Here is a 20,546-nt window from a genome sequence, read left to right on the forward strand (position 1 = left end):
GTCTACAGAGCGTGGGTGACTGCATGCATACTCCGCTGCCTCGGGGCGAGAATTAGCGCTACCTCATCCATCGTCAGCCGCATTCTGCTCCCGCACACAGCAAATGTGGAGTTTCTCCTGGACTGCCTTCACCAAGCGTTGCTGCAGGCGCCGCCGAAATGTTCTGGATAGCCGATAATGTCCCGGTGCCCCAACGATAGTAGCCTTGCCAACAACCCCCTGCTTGAAATTTCAGTTTCTAAGATATCTACACACCACTTTACTCCAGTTTTAGGAGCGTTCGACAACGCCCAAGAAGAGTCAAGTCACAACGACCTGGGTTGCTACCGAGACACTACGTTGCACAGCAGTCTCTGCGGATGACCCTGGAAAAACGAAGTGGCTGGGTGTCAAGTGAATATGAGAGTAGCGAAACCACCTGGATGCTAGGAGTGACGCCTTGATTGAACAAGACAACTCGTAACGAGGCGACTATAGGGGACTACCCACAGTTACACGACAACCCCGTTGTGAATGAATTAGTTAGCCTTGGCTCTTTCGATAAGCGCAACGCATACCATCAGACCATGGCATGAACCGTCCTCCTGTATACTGGAGCAAGGTTGAGAAGGGTAGGCGGCCCTGTCTGAATACCGTCAGCTCCCTGATGGGGACGTTATGTGTGCACTTCCTGACACCCATACTCGTTGGGTTCGTGCACTTAAATGCACCAGCCCAGCAAATTGTTCTTTGGATGCTTGCATATCCCATCATGAGTATACGCAAACTACGCTTTGTAGACCGAACCCTGCTAATCGCCCACCTGCTGCTCAACTAACGCAGGAGGGCTAGAGATATCCAATGGTCCACGCGTAGAACTCTACAATCCTTTAAGTGCGGAAGGGTTTAACATTTCATCTTTCCATACTTACTACCCCAAACCGCTGCTAGTCCTTACAGCACGTGAGCATAACGGGCAAGAACTCGGGGCATACTGATATAGGCTTCAATGATATGTTGCCTCCATAAACCAGTTGCCAACTATCAAACGAACCCGCCAACACATGCCAATCGCTAGTTTGTTCTATACCCTGCTCCTGCAGAGCCAAAGGGCAAGACGAGCTCGAATAGACGACAAAAGAGCATAATGTTCAGGATGTCCTGAATCAGACCCTGTGCTACCCCATCGCTACGAGGGCATGCCTAATGGCACTCCATGTCACAACGGGAATAAAATATACATGCGGAATACCAGAGGAATCTAGGTAATTAGCTCTTGGCGGCTCCATCCAGGACCATGAGGCTGTGGACATTGCCCTCTCTCTGTGCCGCGGCGGATCTGATATACGCAGAAACAAACACACTGAAAAATTAAAAATAATTATGGAGGTGATAGCCTAAATATATCAAATGAATCCAACGATGGTGCAGTAATATAACGTGGTATTGGCTGACTGCGTTCCCTGCGCATACCCCCGTCAAGGTGTTACCAACTACCGGACCAACTACCGGACATGATATGGCTGCTTTGGTGCAGGAATGATTGCAGCTAAATGTTTCCCTACCGGACGTCAAATCGGACTTGGCCAGAGTACAGCTGATCGTGAAGTTCCTGAATGCTCGGAACTCCTGCATCCTGAAATCCGTGTTTCACCCCTTGCATTAGATAGGGTATAAGGTTGCGAATGGAGCCTTTATCAACCAGGCAGCCTGTGACCCCCTGGGCCACCCGAATCTTCTGACCTTCTGCAAAGTACCGCGCCGCTGAACCGCCCGACGTGGAGGATGTCGGGGTACCACTGCCGTCAGTTGGAGGCTGCTGGCTGGTCCCGGATGCAGCGCGCATAGCTTCTATGCTCCCCATGCCACGGTAACTTTTCACCCGAGCCCCGTTATGGAAGTAGTAAGCCCCTGGTGCTTCTTCCGTTGCTGCTAAGAGAGATCCAACCATCACAGTGCTGGCACCTAAGGCCAAAGCCTGCAGTTATACATGAAGCACACCGGAAATGCTGAGGACGACGATTTTGCATGCGCGCTCACAAACAAGATGAAGCAGAACCTAAATAACGCGTAGAATTTCTACGAATGCTGTCCTCTGAGTAACACCGCCCCTAGATTAATATCCTACGGGTTGGGCTCACTTTGACAACATGGCCTGAGTTCTGTATTCCGCCGTCTGCAATGCAAGGGATGTTTGCCAACTCCGTTGCATACTTGCTGACGTGGTACACAGCAGTGGCCTGGGCTCTTCCCACAGCGCAGACGACCTGAAAATGTTACCAAGGCAGCGGTTAAAACGAAGCCATCCCCCCCCAGCACTAACGTGTAGAATACAATAGCTTTGGCAGACTGAGGCCCGGCGTCACGTTTCCCTACCTGAGTAGTACAAATTGATCCGCTTCCCATGCCAACCCGCAACGCGTCGACTCCAGCGTCGATAAGAGACTTCGCCTGCCGTGCCGTAACCACGTTTCCACCAATTATCTGCAAGTAACTCAGTCACCCAAAAGACGAAAATCACCGCAATTCTAGGAGTGCAGGTTGAACGCGGACTCTTACAGGATTATGAATCCAGCCATCGCTGCAAGGGGCAAAAGCGTTTCATTGGCAAAAGACAACTGACTTACCTGAGTGTTAGGGTAAGCCGACTTCAGCTGTTTTACGAGATCCACCTGAAATACAGAATCACCTTGGCTGCTATCGATGACCAAGACATCAGCTCCAACTTCTAGCAACGCTTTTGCCCTTTCAAGTTCTCCTGGCCTGCAGGAACGCCCAGTTCCGCGGTTGGATCAATGCTGCGCGTGCGCGTGTTTCAGGAGGACGGAGTTTACGAAATGTTAACAGCCTCGCGCGTGTCATAGCCACCTTAGTTGCTAGCCTGGTCCTTACCTTGTGGAAAGAGCTGCACCCACTAAAAGCTGCTTGTTTTGGTCCTTGGATGCTAACGGGTACTCCCTATTCTTTTTCAGATCATTACGAGAGACTAGAGCGACCAGTTCGAAGTTTGCATTCACAATTGGTAGCTTCCCCTTTTTCGACTTCCTCATAATCTCGTTGGCTTGAGCAAGGTCAAGTGGCTCGTGACCTACAATAAGGTCCGTTGTCATGACTTCTGAAAGCGGGGTATGCCTGTCCGTAATGAAGTCAATATCTCTCGACGTCACGATTCCAACAAGTTTTCCTCCAAGGGTCCCCGTTGATGTGATGGGCACTGAACTATACCCGTATTTCTGCAGAGACGGCAGCAAAACACAGCATTCTTCACCAACTAAGAAACATGCCGCTCGGGCAAACGACCACTTGTTCTGAGCTCGACTACCAAACCGTCCCACAGTGTAAGAAACCAACAGCCCTGCAGTGAGAACTGCACAAACGCCAAAAGTCAATCGGATTGGCTTGGAAGCTTAAAAGTGGAAACATTGAGCCTCTGCCTTTTGCTTGTTGAACCCGGGCAAGGCTTTCGCTGCCCACCTTCTTGATGCAATCAACATCGTGAACCGTGTCCGTTGGCTTCAAAACAAAAGGCTCAGTTATAAATCCATTCTCGAATCGCTTGGTCTTCCGCACTTGCTGAACCTGCTGTGCTATTTCCATATTGTTGTGAATAATACCAATTCCCCTATAACGAACCACACGCAGCTCCACCAGCCCATTTAGTAACGTACTGTGATTCTTCTTCGCAGCTATTCTTCGCAGCAAACCATGCACTTGCTAAACTAAAACTGACACATCCAGAATGTGGAGCTCACCCCATAAGCGCCACACCAATAGCCATTCTATGCTCGGTAACCGTGTCCATAGGGGAGGAAACTAGTGGAAGGCGTAGGGTGATGCCCCTCGTTAGCCTCGTAGTCAGGTCGACAGCATCCACGCCAAACCCAATATGTCCTACACGCCGAGGATCCATGTACGCAAGCATTCATTTAACATAATGTCCTGAAGTGGAGGAATGCAGATGCTCAGCGCCTGCTCTCTCCCTAAGTTCCACGAAAACGTCGTCATAAATGCACTACAGCGGCCTCACCAGGCATTAGTATGAGGTCGTCATACGTGAAGCCGTATACTGTCGAGTTAAACACCCTTTCTGCGTCCCATCCGTCCGCCATTTTCCCCAAGCGCAAACACCTACGACGGTCCACACAGATCCCCTAACTGAATGACGGGAGTTATGTTTGGCATACGAAAGTAGACCCTCGACCACTCATACATCGTCGTCTAGGACTTAGCACGATAAGCCGTTGACAACGATTGAGCCGCTCTACAACCTCCATAGATGGACGGAATGAACCACAAGGCCTTGCAGTTTTCCTCGCACGGGCACCGCAAGGCAAGGAGGCTCACCGGTGTCCAGGAAGCCTTTGCTGTATGACACCCAAGAAGTGGAAGAAATGGGTAAAAATGGATTCGTCTGATGCTCGGATTGCTCCGGATGGGGGGAGGTTGCTGCAAAGCTGATGTCTACTAGATCTCAGTAGCTGATTTACGACGATGGGCGTGTAACACGCTCAACCTACATCAAGTTGAGTTGTTAGCTCAAACTGTTTAATAAAATGCACTGTAAAGAATAACTTGCCCACGTTATGCAAGATTTAGGGACGATATCCTTGGCACAGTGATCGGCCGTCAGGCCCCACAAGCAAATCGAGGATCTGGGAGGTGACAGGTACCAGAGGAGCCCTGGAACTAAAGGAAGCAGTCAAAAATGATTATAAAATGCAGTAGGAAAGGAATCAGGTCATTTAATGTAGAATCTATCGAATGGCATGTGCACACACACTCCTTCACGAGTGTCTCGGTTTTCCGAGGCACAGGCTGTAGTGCACAGGCGCTACAGTGGTTCAACCTGTGACACCTCCAGTAGCCTATTTAGTGGAATGAAATGATACAACATAAAATTAGGGATAATTTATAGCATTTATGCATGGAATATGGCATACAGGCTATGAGCTCAAACAGTCCATCACTGCCGTGGGGCTGGCTGGGATGCTAAGGCCACCTTGGGGGGTCGAGGCGAGACAGATCTATTTGGGATCTCCTTTTTGCATATAGGGTGAATGGAGATGTGTGTTTTTCGTTCATTAAACTTGATTAGGGTTATTGTGATCGTACGAATCCAGATTTCGCATCTAGCAATTTACGACTTAGGTAGTCGCGGCCGAGGGCGAGCTGTTTACTAACTTGGGGGGCTTCACCGGGACATTTTTCCTTCCACACTCCTAGCTGTGTAGACAGTTTAACTTCTGAGGACTCATGGGGCCCATCTGGGTTGGGGATATTTACACCTATGTAACTACGCACTGGCCTAGTCACATGTGCACGAACCCTAACACGCCGAATCTTGCCTCCTATCAGGGTGTTAAGCCACGCAGATCAACTTACCAGAGCCGGCAGGGGTTGACTCTGATTGCTTCAGATGAGGTGGTCATGATACGTTAGGCACAGAATTGACACAAAAAGCACTTCAACTGAATGCCAGTCGACTGCAATGAAGCGTACCCACTGGGAATCCTCCTTGGTGAAGGCAGTATCTAGAATGGCGTGGCAGCCTAGCTTCTTTGACATGCAAGACATGCTGGTTATTTGTCCGTGTAACAAAGTGTTTGAGCAGAGAAAAGACCGACAGACTCCGCCAGTAAACGTCACAGGGCCAATGCCGCACCAAACTGACTTTACTTTACAGCCGCTTAGCTTGCTGGTATCTCGGTTTTGACAGCTGTGGTCTTAAGCGAGCAGCCGTCCCTAGATGATACTTTGGTGAGCGCTCCTTAGATAATATTCATCACTAACCACAGCTGGAGAGAGTTCCAAATCACAAAAGCACATGCAGCTGGGGCCTTAGCGTAGAAAGGGCGAATCTCTGCGAATCACACGATCACCATCCACCTGGGGCCTCATCCTCGAATGAGCGAAACCATTCGTAGCAGCCTAATAATCCTTGGCTCTCAACGTGAAAATTCGCAATGCCGGAAGACGGCCAAATCAACCCTCTGAGATGCCGTTTGGCCGTCTTCCGGCATTGCGAATTTTCACGTTGAGCGCCAAGGATTATTTGGCTGCCCCGAATGGTTTCGCTCACCAAACTTGAAGTGACAGCGATGCTTCCCGAATGACACAGAGCCTGTTAGAGCACGAATCTCAGAAACGGAGGAACGATCATCTAGGCCGTCACCATAATAAAACGCAAGCAACCCTGCACCAACATGGCGTTAAATCGGGCAACAACACATGCTTTTTCAAGGTTCCACAGCAAATCTCCAGAGTGCGATTATTGCGACAGTGGCTCCACTTCACTCGCGTCGCTCCACGTATCTTGCTCGTGCCACTCCACCGTGACTACCGGTGCAGAACATAAATCCCACAACGTGAACGTCTAATACGATATATACTGGAAATGCTACACGCATATGAGTACTAACCTTGAGGGCGTGGTCCTTGCAGATCCCATTCAGCCGATGTTCGCGTTCAGTTATACTGCACTTAGCAACACGAGTGGCTACGGTGGAGCCTCAAATATCAGAGTTGCAGTGCCTAAAGCTGGATGGCGTCAGTTTGGCAGCAAAGAAGTCGACTTTCCAGCGACGACCGCAGGGTTCACCTTCGACGCTTGTTAGTTTTTGAAGAGGTCAAATGAGGCATAGAATCCTCCAAATTGCATTTTGGTGTTCTCTTCAGAGCTCCTCGGAATGTCTACCTTTGCCTTCTTAAGCTGCACAATCGGGGGTGTAATGCTGGATCAATCTCTGTTCTTGAGTGTTGTTGTAATGCATATTTACTGCAACAACGGCTTCAAATGCAAGCCTGGTCGTTTTGTTCTTCTCGTTGACTCTGTGACTTGTTAGATGGGGTCCTTGGTGAGTCCAAGGCTAAAATGGTCGAAGCATGCTAAACAGTATGCGCCCTTAAGCGTAAGACAGTGGGGTCGAGTGCACCATCACCAATGACACCAATTGGAGCTCATGGAGCTTGCCGAGAATTCAGGACATCATGAATGGCTGTGTATCAACTTTAAGACAGAGTTGGGGGTAGTGGAGGCTCGACTATAGTGTAGCAACCTGCTGGTTCAGCGCTGGTTTTCAGGGCAACGAGGCTGACGGTAGCGCTTTCCGCTGTAATCATGCTTTTTGGGATCCACCCAAGACCCCGAAACCCATACAAGTAATAACCTAGTTCTATACTTCAGATATGCATATATATGGCGATTTCTCGTTGAATTACTAGTTTGGCCAGGAGGGCTCATAACGCAAAACGTGGCGGTAGCAACCTGTCTGGGGCTGTTCTTGGTTGGCGTCGTTCAAATAGCCTGTCTCGCGTGTTCAACCAGTGTAGTGAGGGATCCCTGGAAACAACTGGTACACCGCGTGCAAGTCGACAGAATATAGGCTCGTTCGTTAGTCCAGTGTGACGAAAACAGATATTCCTTGAGTTATCACCTGAGTTGGCTTATGCGCAGGTCCAAGGACCGTAGGAATTTCGCTTCAAACTAAAGAGCCAATGCGGAATCGGCTGTTCCTTTGTGTCAGCCAGCATCTCGGAAGGCTCAGTATGGAGGGGTAAAACTGTCAATGCAACCATTTCGAAGTCCCTACAATGGAGCATGAGAATTTACCCCTGCTTCAATCAACACAGTTTTCAGCCCTGTTTCATACGCTTAATTAATCACATAAAAAGGCGATCTAGTGGCTACCCAGTCTGGTGATGTGTAATCACCAACGGCTTCGTAGAACTGCTGTGCACGAGGCCCTTGTAAACGACTCAAGCACAAGAAACCAATCGTACGGAACTAGTGAGGCTGTCTTCGAATAATATCAATGCACGCATGGGAGTTTCAGGAGGATCAAACATGGATGAAAAAGTTCTTACTGAGTGGGGAGTGAGCATGTGGGCTGTGAGGTGATCTGTGCCCACACAAATACATTAGTGATCCCTGGCGGTCCAGTGAAAAGCAGTTTGCGAAATGCTATCCCGCAGCTGGCTCAGCAGACCATGAGATTCCCGGATACTGTTGGAGTTGCCGAAAGCCCAGACTGTTTAAAAGATCTGGAAACCCAACGAGAAATGGCCTGAAAACAAAATCCTGTACAGTGTTAAGAATGGTTTGCAGCCTGGGACCACTGTGGGAGTGACAGGCAACCCAAACCGAAGACGCTTTGCCCGGCGCACAGTCAACAGTAGCTGCGCTGGGAGAATCCCACCTTGTCAAGGGCGAGCCTCAAGAATGTAGCTAGTAGCTTCCTTGTCGTCGAAGATAAAGCCAAGTAAGCGGCTGGTACTGTGCTCGGATTCTGCTGCTGGATGCATCTGAGCAGCGGCAGCTGCTCATCTCCTCCAGCAGCGAAGAGACTAGCAAAAATTGGAAAGGTAAGCCTGCATAATACATTATTCATTTCTCAGGGGCACCAGAATTCCTTATTTTGGAACAATTTAATACAGGACGCAGACTATACCATCTGGTGTCAAGTTTGCCCACCCGAGAGGATGAGGAGGACAGTAATACCAAATGAAGCAGTGGGCTTCTTGGCTTGAACAGCGGATGCCCAATCGACTAAAGCCATCTTGAACCCCACGAGCCTCGGAGATGCCCGCCCCTTCTGGATCAAACACTCTCCAGACGTCTACTAGCGCAAAATCCGGTCTGAAGCACAGAACTTTATCGAGAACGTCAAAAGCAATGTAAAGCTGCTAATAAATTCTATCTGCCTGCAACAATTGACTTCGCGTGCTGAATGGCAAGAAAGCCAACAACCGCGTTTTTGATATTATTGTTATCAGTTGCCGTAATTTGTTCTATTGATATTTTAATCTCACATAAGCTGAAGTGTGTGGAATAGTGAGCCTGCACGAAAGGGCCCAAAAGGAAAGCTCTTGCACGCCGAATTTACTATGCCTCGCAGCCTATTGTAAGGCTCTATGCTAAGACAACTAGACAGACCTTGCATTCAATTCTTTGAGTGTAGCCAGTAGTTGCTTTTCTTTTGATCCCTGAGCCTCCGCAGACCAAGACTGGAGCCATTGCATTCTCTGCGCGCAGGTGTCCGAGATCGTGTTGGGCGGCGCCAGTGTGTCCCACGGCTGAAACATTCCATTTATTGGCCCAGAACAGGAACGCTTGAGCCTGTTTGTGGTAGGTGTCCGACGTAGAGTGCCAGCTGACAGAACCGGAGACGCCATTTCGATGCCAGGAGTGTGATGGCTCCACCTACTTCCCACGTACTGCTGAGGCGAAAGCTCCGTCACAGCATGTAAATCATGTGTATTGTTCTTAACGCCCTGAGGAGCCCTATCGGGGGGCGGAAGGAGGCTTTGCGTTTCACCCGTTTGACCACATCTGGCTTTCTGGAATGTGGAAGTTGAAATTGGCTGCACCTGCTGTTGAATCTTCTGCACCTGCTGCTGAATCTGGTGCTGAATCTCGTTGTTGAGCTGTTGCAAAAATTTATTGGATAGACGTTGTTGCAGTCCGTTTGCATGTTGCTCTTTCGTATGCAGGCGATGCTCAGGAGCGGCAGAACTCTCGAGGCCGGTGGCAAATGTCTTCGGCAGAGCGAGAAAAGAGGCAACGGTAGACTTAAGAGAAGCTGACGGTGCGCAATGAGGGCAAGACCCTGCATACAGGGGAGTTCGCGTTTCCAGAGGTATGCTGGTAACTGTCTGGGGTTTGGTAGGCTGGGGGATGGTTGCCAGCTTCGCGACGTTGTTAATGTTTCCCGTCATATGCATGCCGTAAGGTACGTTGTTTGGCTTTGAAATGAAACAATTGCCCATACTTTGTTTCCCCTGGGAACTCTCCACAGCATTTAACAAGGAGGAATGTATAGGGGGGCATGACGCGGTAAAAGGAAGCAGTGCCCTAGTTTGATCCGTATGTATGGGTTGAGAGGCATACGAAGACGACAGCGCACTTGGCCTGGCAGAGGAAGCACGACCTTTCGAATTGCAGGTGCATATTTGAGCAGCTGCCCCAAGGGTGACGCAATTTTCGTTTGCCGGTGGGCCACTGGGATCTGCCGCATGCAGGGGAATCGGGTGTCTCATTCGGTGCGCAGAGGTACCAACACCTTCATGGATAGCGAAAGATGGTGAGCACAAAGGAGGGCCATTGTCTGAGGGCAAATATCTGTACAAGTGGCAGACTTGCTCCTCCCTGCCACCTTTATGGTTCCACACTGACTCTCTGCCAAGATTTGGATTCCGACGGGCACAGTAGGTAAGCACATTACAGTAGCAAGGTTGGCGGTGTTGTTGCCTGGGTCCTTTTAATCTAATGGCTCCATGGGACTTGCGAAGGGGTACATTTGCTGCTGCAGTGGTCGATCCTCCGTTGAAAAGTTCCGCTTTACTTTTTGGGAGATGGCAAACTGAGCAGACGGATCTTGATCCAGTCCCAGCCGAAAGCACGCGAAGGCGTTGGGTGGGACGGTTGCCAGCCGCGGCGTTCCGTGGCATCAAATCTGTAGAAGGGTATCGACCTCTTGGTGATGCACCTACACGTTGACCAGCTTGCTGCAATTGCTCATTTTTGGATTTGGGGCTCGAGTGACAAGAATGAGAATCACTCTGCAAGCGAATGCAGTTTTTATTTTCCTGTGTTGAGGGTGGAAGGGGGCCAAGCGATGCGAATGAAGTAGGTAACCTGCAGGCGGATGGGATACTGCAAAACGGGAAAGGGAGTGACTACACGCTACGAGGCTCATGTCAAACAATTCTGTTTGCGGAGGCTCACGCGGTGGTGGAAATATGCTGAGTGCACTTGCACGCCACCTCAGTATGGAGAAACTCGACTGCCCAGTCAGCTGCTGTAAGGGATCCTTTGTTTCTCCTGCGCCCACGTGCAGATAGTGAAGATAGGCCATGCGACTGCGCATCCGTGCTAACTTTCTTCTGAATTTTTCCGCTTGCTTTTTTTGGCCCTGCACCTGTCGCTACGGCAGTCAGCGAAAGGCTAACAACTCACCGGTCTAATCTGTGGAAGACTCTAGACACAGCAGAGAGCGCAGGCTGCTGAAGGACTGCCATTGTTTTGGCTAGATCAGCTGCATAACAGCCAAAAGCAGATTGATGCACTCTTTCCAACGATAAATGGCGGTTCCACCGTATGAATGGATGCTTTAGGGCCTCAAATCTATTTTAAAATGCCTATTGTTCCTCCCTATCTCCCAGCCCTTTACATACGCAAAATTTTGACCTCATTCATTGTAGCCTTACACACGCTGCCAAACACCTGTCTAGCTTGCCTTCCGTCACAGTCCCTGTCTTGGTAGTGTCTATGCAGCTAAAGAGGGTACAAGGCACACACTGGCCCCTACACCTCCCACGAGCTGCTGTTGCAGCAGCTGCGACGTCTGCTGCTGCTTCAACCTCCAAAAGACCCATATTTGCAATCAGTTCCTCCGGCCCTTTCTGGGATACAGTTAGTGTAGCCAGCTCGATGCTTGAAGCCTCACATGGACTAACAAACATGCTTGGCCGTGTCCATCGCAGAAAACTGCAAGTAAAAAAAATGGAAGAAAGGATGTGGCAAGCGTATACAGTGGCTTTACGCTGGCACTGTAGCACGAAAATGATGATTAACATGTTATGCTGCCGAAAGGTTACAGCCCTGATCTGAATACGCAATGCGGGAGGCTGTTCTGACTCAGCCAGAGACACGCCATCGTCTTTGGAGGAAACCCTTGCTGCTAAAAGACGACCATCAAGCCCATCAGCTCGGACGCCATAAAAGCGGAGCAGCTTCACCCACGCATTCGCTGAGTTATTAAACGCATAAGTCTCTAAACGATTGGCGTCTCCCAGCGGCTTGCTGGAGGGGACGGGCCCACACCGGAAGAGGCCAAATGCAGCAAGCTAAGCAGAGATATTTCAGAAGTGTGTATCATTATTGATGCCGCAGAGGTGTGTGTCACAGTCAGGCAGCGCTAGCCAAACGAAGCGGCGGGGTGGGGTACGCGAGTGGAGGGGCTAGCCTCTTGCCTTCACAAGTGTGGAGTTTGCATTACCATACAAGCGAACACTCCCATGATCTCGAATAGCGGCGTACAGATGAGCAGGGGAGTAGGGTTGGGAGCGGCGTAGCGCTCTGCGCAGACGGTCCAACTGATCTCACAAACAACGAACACTGCAGGCGTATTAGCTGTTTTGAGTTTTAGTCAGGCCATAGTTGCTACAGTATTTAGATAGAAGCCAAATCATCTCGAGATTCCTTTACTTGCTGTTCTACGCATGCTAGACGCCAAAGGATGGAAGCAGCTGCTTGGCCAGGGTCTGACTCTCCAGTCATTTTCCACCAGGGAGTCGGCCGGGGCTAGAATCTAGAAATAAGCCTCCCCAAGGGAGTAGTTGACCCAAAATAATCTGGAGGATGCACTCAATTACCATAAAGGCTCTGCGCTTTAGCGTGGTTGGCCAGCATCATGATGGTTCGTCGCTGCTCACTCTCTTCCCGCTCAGCTTTCAATTCGTCCCTATGACCAACCCGATGTTCTGGCGTGTATATCACACCTTTTCAAGCTTCCGTTTGTCAAGTCATTGAGTTGTATAACTTGTCTGGTTTTCCTGGAACAGATCTCGTGGCTAACTACGGCAAAAACCTTCAAGGGAAACCACTGCTGGCGGCTCGGGAAAAGTTTCCCACGGAAAATATAGTATGCGCTTCAAAAACATCGAAGCTAGCTATCTAATCTGGAAATTTGACTAGAAGGTGCCTATGACTACGTGGATTTGCTACCGGTATTTGTTCCGTCTCGGCGTCCTCGCCTTCCCAAAAGTGGGATGCAGGTCTGAGGCACCCACCTTGAATTGACATTCGCTTCTAGCCCTGCAGGGACAATTCAACGCCCACTGCAAAACGTAAATGCGCTAAAAGAGAACCTACTCAGGCCAGCCAAAAGTGAGAAGCCACCACTGCCGGCTTGAGCATCGCTGCACAAATCTCACCTATGACGTTTTTATAGTGCTGGAGAAGCGCTTTTTACAACACAGGCAACCCGTGATTCACGATAACATATAAATTAAATGTCCTCACAGACATCTGACGTGTATTGACCGGTCCCGGGTCCACGGTCTCCGAACGCAGCGCTCATGCTCGGGCGGTGGGGCTGCCCGACAGATGCATGCATGTGTTGATGAACAAGAGGCGTTGCTTGTGCTGCTGTATGCGGTGGGCTCTACACCGTTACTGAGAAAGCACTAGTTAATTTGCTTCAAAGATTCAAGAGATAGCCACAGTCAACCCGTTATTTTGGGGAACTGCGTCCCATCGAAAATTCTAGTGGAAGAGAAGGACGAACGCAACTAAAGCTTCCAATATATTTCTGATTACCCTCACAATATTTTGCTCTCATCTGCTGCTAGCACGGCTAGCCAAAAGTTATAACAAACATATGGTAAGCCGAATGCCCATTCGACTCATTTGAGTTGACCGTCGTTTATATCGAGGGGCACAACAGAAGAAGAAAAAAAATGCCCCTCATGAGCAAGTGCGTCGTTCCTTAATTGTTTCCCCGTGTTTACTGCGTGCTTTAATATGGCGCGTAACAGATGAGCTTCTAGATGTCTGTGTCTACGGGAGTCGGCCAGCTCGGGGTGGCCTCAAGCGCCACTGGCGCTGCTTCGATTCTCGCTGCAGAGACAAGCACCGGTAATATATTAATTACCTGCATAACGAATATCTTTCTGGATTTTATGAAACACAGCTCCTTACGCGGTAATTTGAACAAGCGCCGCAAGCTCTGCACTTGCCCCTGGCCATACCCGCCAAGATCAAGCACGCCGTCCGTCTAGATGAGCAGCCTGCTCTTCTTAGGTCAACGAAGTCGTAATTGATTTCTTTTTTCACTCCGGACGGTGCATTCACTAGCTCAAATTAAATACAGGTATACTCCAGATTACGAAGGCAGGAGTGGAACGCAATTGCTTGCCTATTGTCTATTGTGCCTATTGTCAGGACGTCTGTTGACTTGCACTTCACCCGTGAACGCGTTCATAAGGTGGATCGGCAACTGTCTGCAATACTTCTACCTGTGAGACAGTAATGATGTTGGAGGCACTTGCTTCACCTGAATCTCTGAAAAACTGTGTACCCGCAGAACGAGAAGCACCACGACCGTACCTTGCCTTCTGAGCAAGAGGGTAGCAGTAGAAACTGTAGCTGGTCTGGTGGATTTTGGGAACTAATGCACTCATACAGTACAAATGAGTTATTTCATTATTCCGTGACTCCTACATCACGGCAACAACTGCAATATTTGCTGTCGGCACAGGCGGGAGAGGGCGGCAGCGATCTCTTTTGCGGTGAAAATGGCTTTGCATTGAGGGCTCAAGAATAATCTGGGGAGCCCAGGTGGTGGGTCCCTGGGTGGTCCAATTATTTTGAGCAGCCAGGACGCGAGATTATGCTCCCGGTCGTTGAATGCAATGGGGGGCGATGGCGTCTCTTGGCACTGCAACGCTTGTCCGACATGTTTCGTGTTCGGGGAGACGCTACCGCTTTACTATCTTTTTCATCACTTCTGGCCACAAATATCCAATTAGGGGCCTCCCTAATTTCTGAATTCTTCCCCAACTGGTACAAATCCCACTCGGGTGAACCTAGTAGAGCTTTGTTGGTGAAACTAGGTAGGTATCGGGCTGCTTACCAGCAGTCGTAGAATTCGATAACGCGCCTTCAGCTCTAGTTGGGCAACGGTTAGCCAAACTGTTTTGTTGAGCGGCAGCGTACGTTGGCCAACACACATCTGGCGGTGACACACTCAGATTACGTGTCTGGCGAACACACGTCTGGCGGTGCCGTCTCCTGCATGTCCTGCTGGTGCCGATATTTCAGGCAAATCAGGACAGGGCTTTGCTATACCTTCGGCCTTGACCAGATCCCTTCTTGGACAGGTCGAGAAATCGTGGAGTCGGTTGCTACTGACATCAGGAGGCTCGGTGCACTCGCTCAACCACCATTCTTTTTGTCTTACATCGTTTCCTGAAGGCTGTGTCCCAGGATCCCTTCGGTGTGCAGGATGGAAGAGGTCCTTGGAAGTAGGGCCTGCCCAAAATCTACATGGAGGTTTCAGCTGCTGCCAGGAATATTTAATTTAGTGGCCATCTGTATCTAAATGTACTGGGGCTTTGACTACAAGTTTAAAGTTAGAGGCAGGGGTAGTTGACGGTAATGCATGCGTTTTTCCTCTTGTTAGCTTCATTCATAACTGTGCAGGCTGAGCCCCACAGAGTATGACATGGGTAGCTTCGCTCAGCAAATCGCCAATCTTAAACAGTAATTCTTCAGCGCTTTTTGTTTTGAAGCGCGAGGAGCGCGAGTAGGGAGTAGGACTGGCATATACTTACTTGGGTCTTCCTGAAACTTGAGCTAGAGACTACTTATTAGATATATTAGCCTTATGCTCTCTACTTTTATATAAGGACGATGCGGGGCTTTGATGCATGGAGCGGAAGCCATGTGTTGCCAACTGTCGTGCTGCTGAGGTCCCCGGACATTCTCCTCATTCTGGTGCACCTAGTGCGAAAATCGAGATGTTCTATGTTGGGCCAAAATTAGACACCACCGCATTACTACAGTGAATAACCCATGTAACCCAAGTCGAGAGCATCAAAAGCCTGCGTTATCATAATGGTCCCATGGCACTTGAACTGATGCCTGAAAATACTCATTGCCCAATATGAGTCCAGTGCAGCCTGAATCCGACGCTTAAATATGGATGGAACTCGCTAATCCATATTAGGGGCACTGCACTCATGTGAACGTTATTAAGGATGTATTAAGTATGTAATGCGTTCGATACCACTTGTCCTGCGGAACTCATAATTAGGCGATTAACTTTTAGATACACAACAAGCAGGATGACAGTTGTCTCCCTGAAGTCGTAGTGAAAAATGATTTCAGATTTCACAAGCAAATTTCCAATTTTTCACTGACTAGAAGGGCCTGCAAACGGCTCAACGCTTGCGAGCGGCACAAGCGGCGGCGTATAGCAAGCCACGCGCGCGCTTGTGCAACCTGGTCACAATGCATGAATTTCGGTTCACATAACTACATGTATACATGAAATGGTTTACGGAAAGCGAGAGAAATTACTGCGAAGCTGAGTCCCGAAACGCAGGGTACCAATGGCTCCCCCACAGAAACCGTAAGATCGACGTGATACTTAGGTGCTTCCTCCGTCATACAAAAACATAAATATCCCATTATGTTGAAGCAGGAGTTGAGTTCTTGGAAAAGTCCCACTATTTACATTGGAGACCATCAACTGCCGTTGCAGCTGGGACTCCTCAACGCTCCTCGTGGCCCAGCTGCATGGCCATGGGCTTGCCTGCTCATTGGGTGCTCGAGACTCATTCTCTGCTTCGCTTGATGTCTTTTTAAGTGTAGCGTGGGTATCGATTTTTAACAGATCCTTGTTTAATGGCCACTTGAAATCTGCCACAAGCCCTCAAGTATTGCTGGCTTGGGCTATCTGCGAGGGCGCTGTCGTTCCCTCGGAGATAGCTGTTCCGCATGCTTTCAGGCCTCCCCTTGATTTGTTATTGGATATAAAGAAATATAACACTGTTGCTTGAGAGCTCTACATGAATCTGGGGGTGCTCCTCTATCTCAACAGGGCGTGGATACATCGGTCGTTGTTCGTGCACGCAGGCAGTCTGGGCCACGTGCCGGCAAGGCTGTGGATTCCAACAGTAGGATGCCAGTCGCTTGCTGCTTTTTACTTAACACTGTTTGCATGCTGGCGATTCAAATCTCCGGTCGTTACTCGTGGAACTAGAGGTTGGTTGGCATAGAACAAGTCGATGCTCTGAAGGGTGGAGAGCGGAGAACAGCAGGTTAGGCTGATTATCTTCTTCTTCCTTCCCTTGTGGGGCTTAAAGAGGGTGAATACATCGATAGGGTTAGGTACTAGGCTGGCTGGCAACTTGAGCCGAATGCCTTCACCACTGTCTTTCATGCGCAGGAAGACGGGGGTTGTTTATGGCCAGCTTCGCAAGCAAGAACCCACGCTGTTGACGCTTTTCAGAAGATGATGCAGCCCGATGAGCCGGAAGTTTCTGCTGCTCCAGAGTCGAATTCAGCGCCGACTGAGAAACCTCGACGAACGACGCACAAAGGCAAGTTGCAGCTTTGGCTTCCGTCTGCCCGTAGACGAGGTCTTTGAGCTACCCTCAGTATTTACTCCTAAGATGGGGCTCCATTCTGAGCTACTTGTCAACGCCGGGACATACTTGTATTTGGCAATGCTTTGAAGAACACCTGCACACACTTACCTGGTGAACTGAACTTTGGGGGCTGCTCTGCAGACATATCTGGTGGACGGTGCTGCTTTTATCACCTGGCTTGGGTACTGTCATGTTGCTGCTGCAGGTTCTGATTCAGTTTCGGTGCCCTGTCTTGAGGTGAACGATAAGGGTAAGAAGGCAGAAGACTCGCCGGACAGCACTTCACCGCAGGGAGCCCATAAGAACGGTTCTTCCGTGCGAGTGTCTCCTCGAAGTGCTAAGAAGACTCCGCGGGGCCACCAGGCAAGGTCCCTTCGGGGTCACCCGTCAAAGTCCAAGCCTCACCACGTTAGCTGCTCACGAACACAACCTCGGGATTGTGGAACTCAAGCGTCTGGAGCTAAGGCTGTACATGAGCACCAGAGACAACAGCCAAAAGAACACAGGGAGCGCCAATACGAACGTTCGAAGGAGAAAACGGATGAAAAAAGCCAAGAAGAAGAAGGGCAGCCTTCTGACCCAGATGCGTTGCCGCCGTCCCTATCGTTGGAGGCTCGTAGGTCCACGTACTTCAGCATATGTCTGAATTCCTCTCCCGACGAGCTAACTGTTGTGTCGTACAACTTGAACATGGGAAACTGTTGGGGCCTTTTCGACGATAACTGGAGAAAACGGGAGGCTGCCCTGATTCGCTACCTTCTTTGCTTAGAAGAGACACACCACCCCGATATACTTTTGATTCAAGGAGCCTTTTCTACTTCGACGCAGCGCCTCTTGAGGAGGCTCCATAGGGAAGAGCCAATGTTTCCCTTCCAGACAAGAGTGGTGGGCGCTGATCCGGGATGTTGCAGTACTGAGAACGAGGACGGCTACTGTTCGTGTTGCGGCCACTGCTGGTGGTGCCTGACCCGGATTTCGAGCAAACCTGAGGGAAAGAACCAACCTACAGCATTTGTGACGAAAAGCGGCTGGGATTCTGTATGCGGAAGCTTCTCACGTTTCAGAGGAAATGGCGGGATAGTAATCCTATCCAAGTGGCCAATCCTGCGTCGTCATGCCTATATTTTTTCTTCCTCTGCATATCCCCAGTCACTATACAATGCAGGGGCTGCTTTGGTTCAGGTGGAAAAGTGCGGAAAGGTCTACAACTTGCTTGCCATGCAGTTGCAGCCTGGGCCAAACAATAACGCTCTCCGCGTGTCTCAAGTGAAGGAGGTGATGGCCTGGGCTAGAACCGGTATGGAGGATGCAGAGAAAGTGGAGTTCGCTTCATGCGATGTTGATGCAGCCTTCGCTTCCCCAGGGGAGGGAAGTACTGGCACGGAGGGCTCTGTCGTCTCCAGTGAGATTACGGGCAAGCCCGAACGATCGGCCACGCTGAAGGAAGGTCTGCCGGAGCTTGAGCTTAGCAGTCCTCCAGGGATTACAGAACCAGAACTGGCTAAACCCAAACCGTGTCGTCGTCGTCGCCTTGCCGAGCTTCCTAAGGGCATTTTGAAGGCCACAGATCCCCTCATCATTGGAGGAAGCTTGAACTTTCGTTTCTCAGCGGATCGCGCTTATCTCGCTGAAGCCTTGGGATCTGATGGTTTCAGTGCCAATTTAGCTCTAGAAGATGCATCTGTCGCACAGCCAAACTTCGACACGGTCAACAACGATACATGCTACCAAGGTAGGGCCTTTGCGTGGAGGTGTAGGGTGTATGGTGGGGATGTCATCTTGTTTCTTGCTCTATTGGCCAGTTGAGATTCTCTTCTTTAGGGGCATGTACTCACCTCGTACTATCCGTTCACAGTAGCAGATGAGTGCTTCTAGAGCTTTGTCGACTTTCGTGTGGTGGGTTCAGGCCAGGGATGCCCGGAGAGTCCGAAGCAGGAGCTTCTGGATTACTTGCTAATATACTCTGAACACGCTGGTCGCGTTGCCCGTGGGCAAAGGACGCTGGTGGATTCTTCCCCAGAGAAGATCGCCTATCGCCCTTTGATAATGGGTTGCCTACCACGTGCGACATTGGAAGTTAGCCATGTCAGTGATTTCTTCCCCGTGTGTGCCACATTTGCTCACAATTCCGAGTAAGGGTTTACACAAATTGGTCTCATTGGATTCCTAGGAGAGGCTGTGTTGCCCTTAAGAGTAGACGCATTTGTATCGCCAAAAAGGTCATCCTCCAGGTGTAAGGGAGTGTGTTGGCAGCAGCGTAGAACAGCCTGGAAGGTGTTAAAATTATCTTTGTTTATCCCTGCTGTCGTCTGGAAGCGGGAGTGAACAGTTGCTCTCCATGCAACAAGTCGAGCGAATACATCTGGGTGTGAGCGGGTGATTGCTGCGACGGAGAGGGGTGGGCTGCAATTTTAAAATGAGTTGCGGCTCGTCATTGTGCGTGGCTGATAAGCAATCAACTAAATTCCAGTAGAATCTTTGAACGTCGCAAGGGGGACTCACTTCAGTGTACTTGGTGCATTATACCTGTAGATGAAGCGGGCAGCGCTCAAAGTGCTCGTCCAGTTCAAATGTGGCACGTTCACGCTTCCCCAGGTACGATTCCTCAGATTCCCGCTCCGGCGTCAGCTTTCTTTTTAGTGGGAGTTTGAATCCTACCCATACTTTTTTTTGCGGCAGTGCCTGCAGCGTCAATTTCCCCAGCGACTAGGGATTTTATTTCTTGCTCATACTTCTAAGGAATATTGTGAGTCAGTTGCTGTGTGAGAGGCTTCAGTGCTTGAAGGTTTCTAAATCAACAAGGAAAGTCTTGCGGAAGACGGATTAGGAGACGCACTTTCCGGTTAATCTAAATATCCCACATAATACTTTCAACATTTAAATTTAAATGTACAACTACGTATTCCAGTCCATTCAGCTGGCACACTTTAGCTGACACCCTTCGACTTGGCCCAATCTGGACTAAAGGGTAAATTCTTTGGTTTATAAAGTACACTGGTCTTGCGCTACTCCCAGACTCTAGGACTACAACCCCGCAAGGCCTCTCTTGCGACCCGTCGCAGCATACAACACTTCATGTGCAATACTGCCACATTGATGTTTCCACGGGATACAAGAAATGGTGGAGTTTGCCTCCATTTCCTGTATTCGCCGTCCTTCATGCTTGTGAGGTGATTGATAGGATGCTTGAAAAAACAAACGGAATAGCATCTGCCCATAACTTTGCAGCTTAAGGGCTAGCGCCTGGGAAGCTGCATCAACTTTTAACAAGACAAGTGGAAAAGCCAGTTGCACTTCATGCAACTGTTTAACCTTCCACCTTATTTAATCAAGCAAGAAGGGTGTCACAAGATGTGCCTAATACGCGACAGCAATGTCCAACGCTGAAGATGCAGATCACTGATATCCAATGC

General features: G+C 49.7%; 2 protein-coding genes across 2 annotated transcripts; one reads left to right on the forward strand and one right to left on the reverse strand.

Moving 5' to 3' along the window:
• Positions 1-1,248: 1,248 nt before the first annotated feature.
• EMWEY_00005140 (inosine-5'-monophosphate dehydrogenase, putative) lies at positions 1,249-4,088 on the reverse strand (the record flags this gene model as incomplete). The annotated part of the gene is made up of 9 exons (XM_013478067.1): positions 1,249-1,318; positions 1,545-1,957; positions 2,121-2,246; positions 2,356-2,463; positions 2,607-2,742; positions 2,872-3,212; positions 3,454-3,601; positions 3,732-3,870; positions 4,007-4,088. 9 exons carry the CDS (start codon positions 4,086-4,088, stop codon positions 1,249-1,251), a joined length of 1,563 nt encoding a protein of 520 aa, XP_013333521.1.
• A 12,004-nt stretch (positions 4,089-16,092) lies between these two features.
• Positions 16,093-19,960, forward strand: EMWEY_00005150 (endonuclease/exonuclease/phosphatase domain-containing protein, putative; the record flags this gene model as incomplete). Its single annotated transcript, XM_013478068.1, has 7 exons — positions 16,093-16,112; positions 16,782-16,803; positions 16,932-17,085; positions 17,339-18,865; positions 19,040-19,209; positions 19,666-19,728; positions 19,910-19,960. 7 exons carry the CDS (start codon positions 16,093-16,095, stop codon positions 19,958-19,960), a joined length of 2,007 nt encoding a protein of 668 aa, XP_013333522.1.
• Positions 19,961-20,546: the final 586 nt, after the last annotated feature.

Source organism: Eimeria maxima, genomic scaffold (genome assembly GCF_000499605.1).
Source record: "Eimeria maxima Weybridge genomic scaffold, Emw_scaff28, whole genome shotgun sequence".
Taxonomy (NCBI): domain Eukaryota; phylum Apicomplexa; class Conoidasida; order Eucoccidiorida; family Eimeriidae; genus Eimeria; species Eimeria maxima.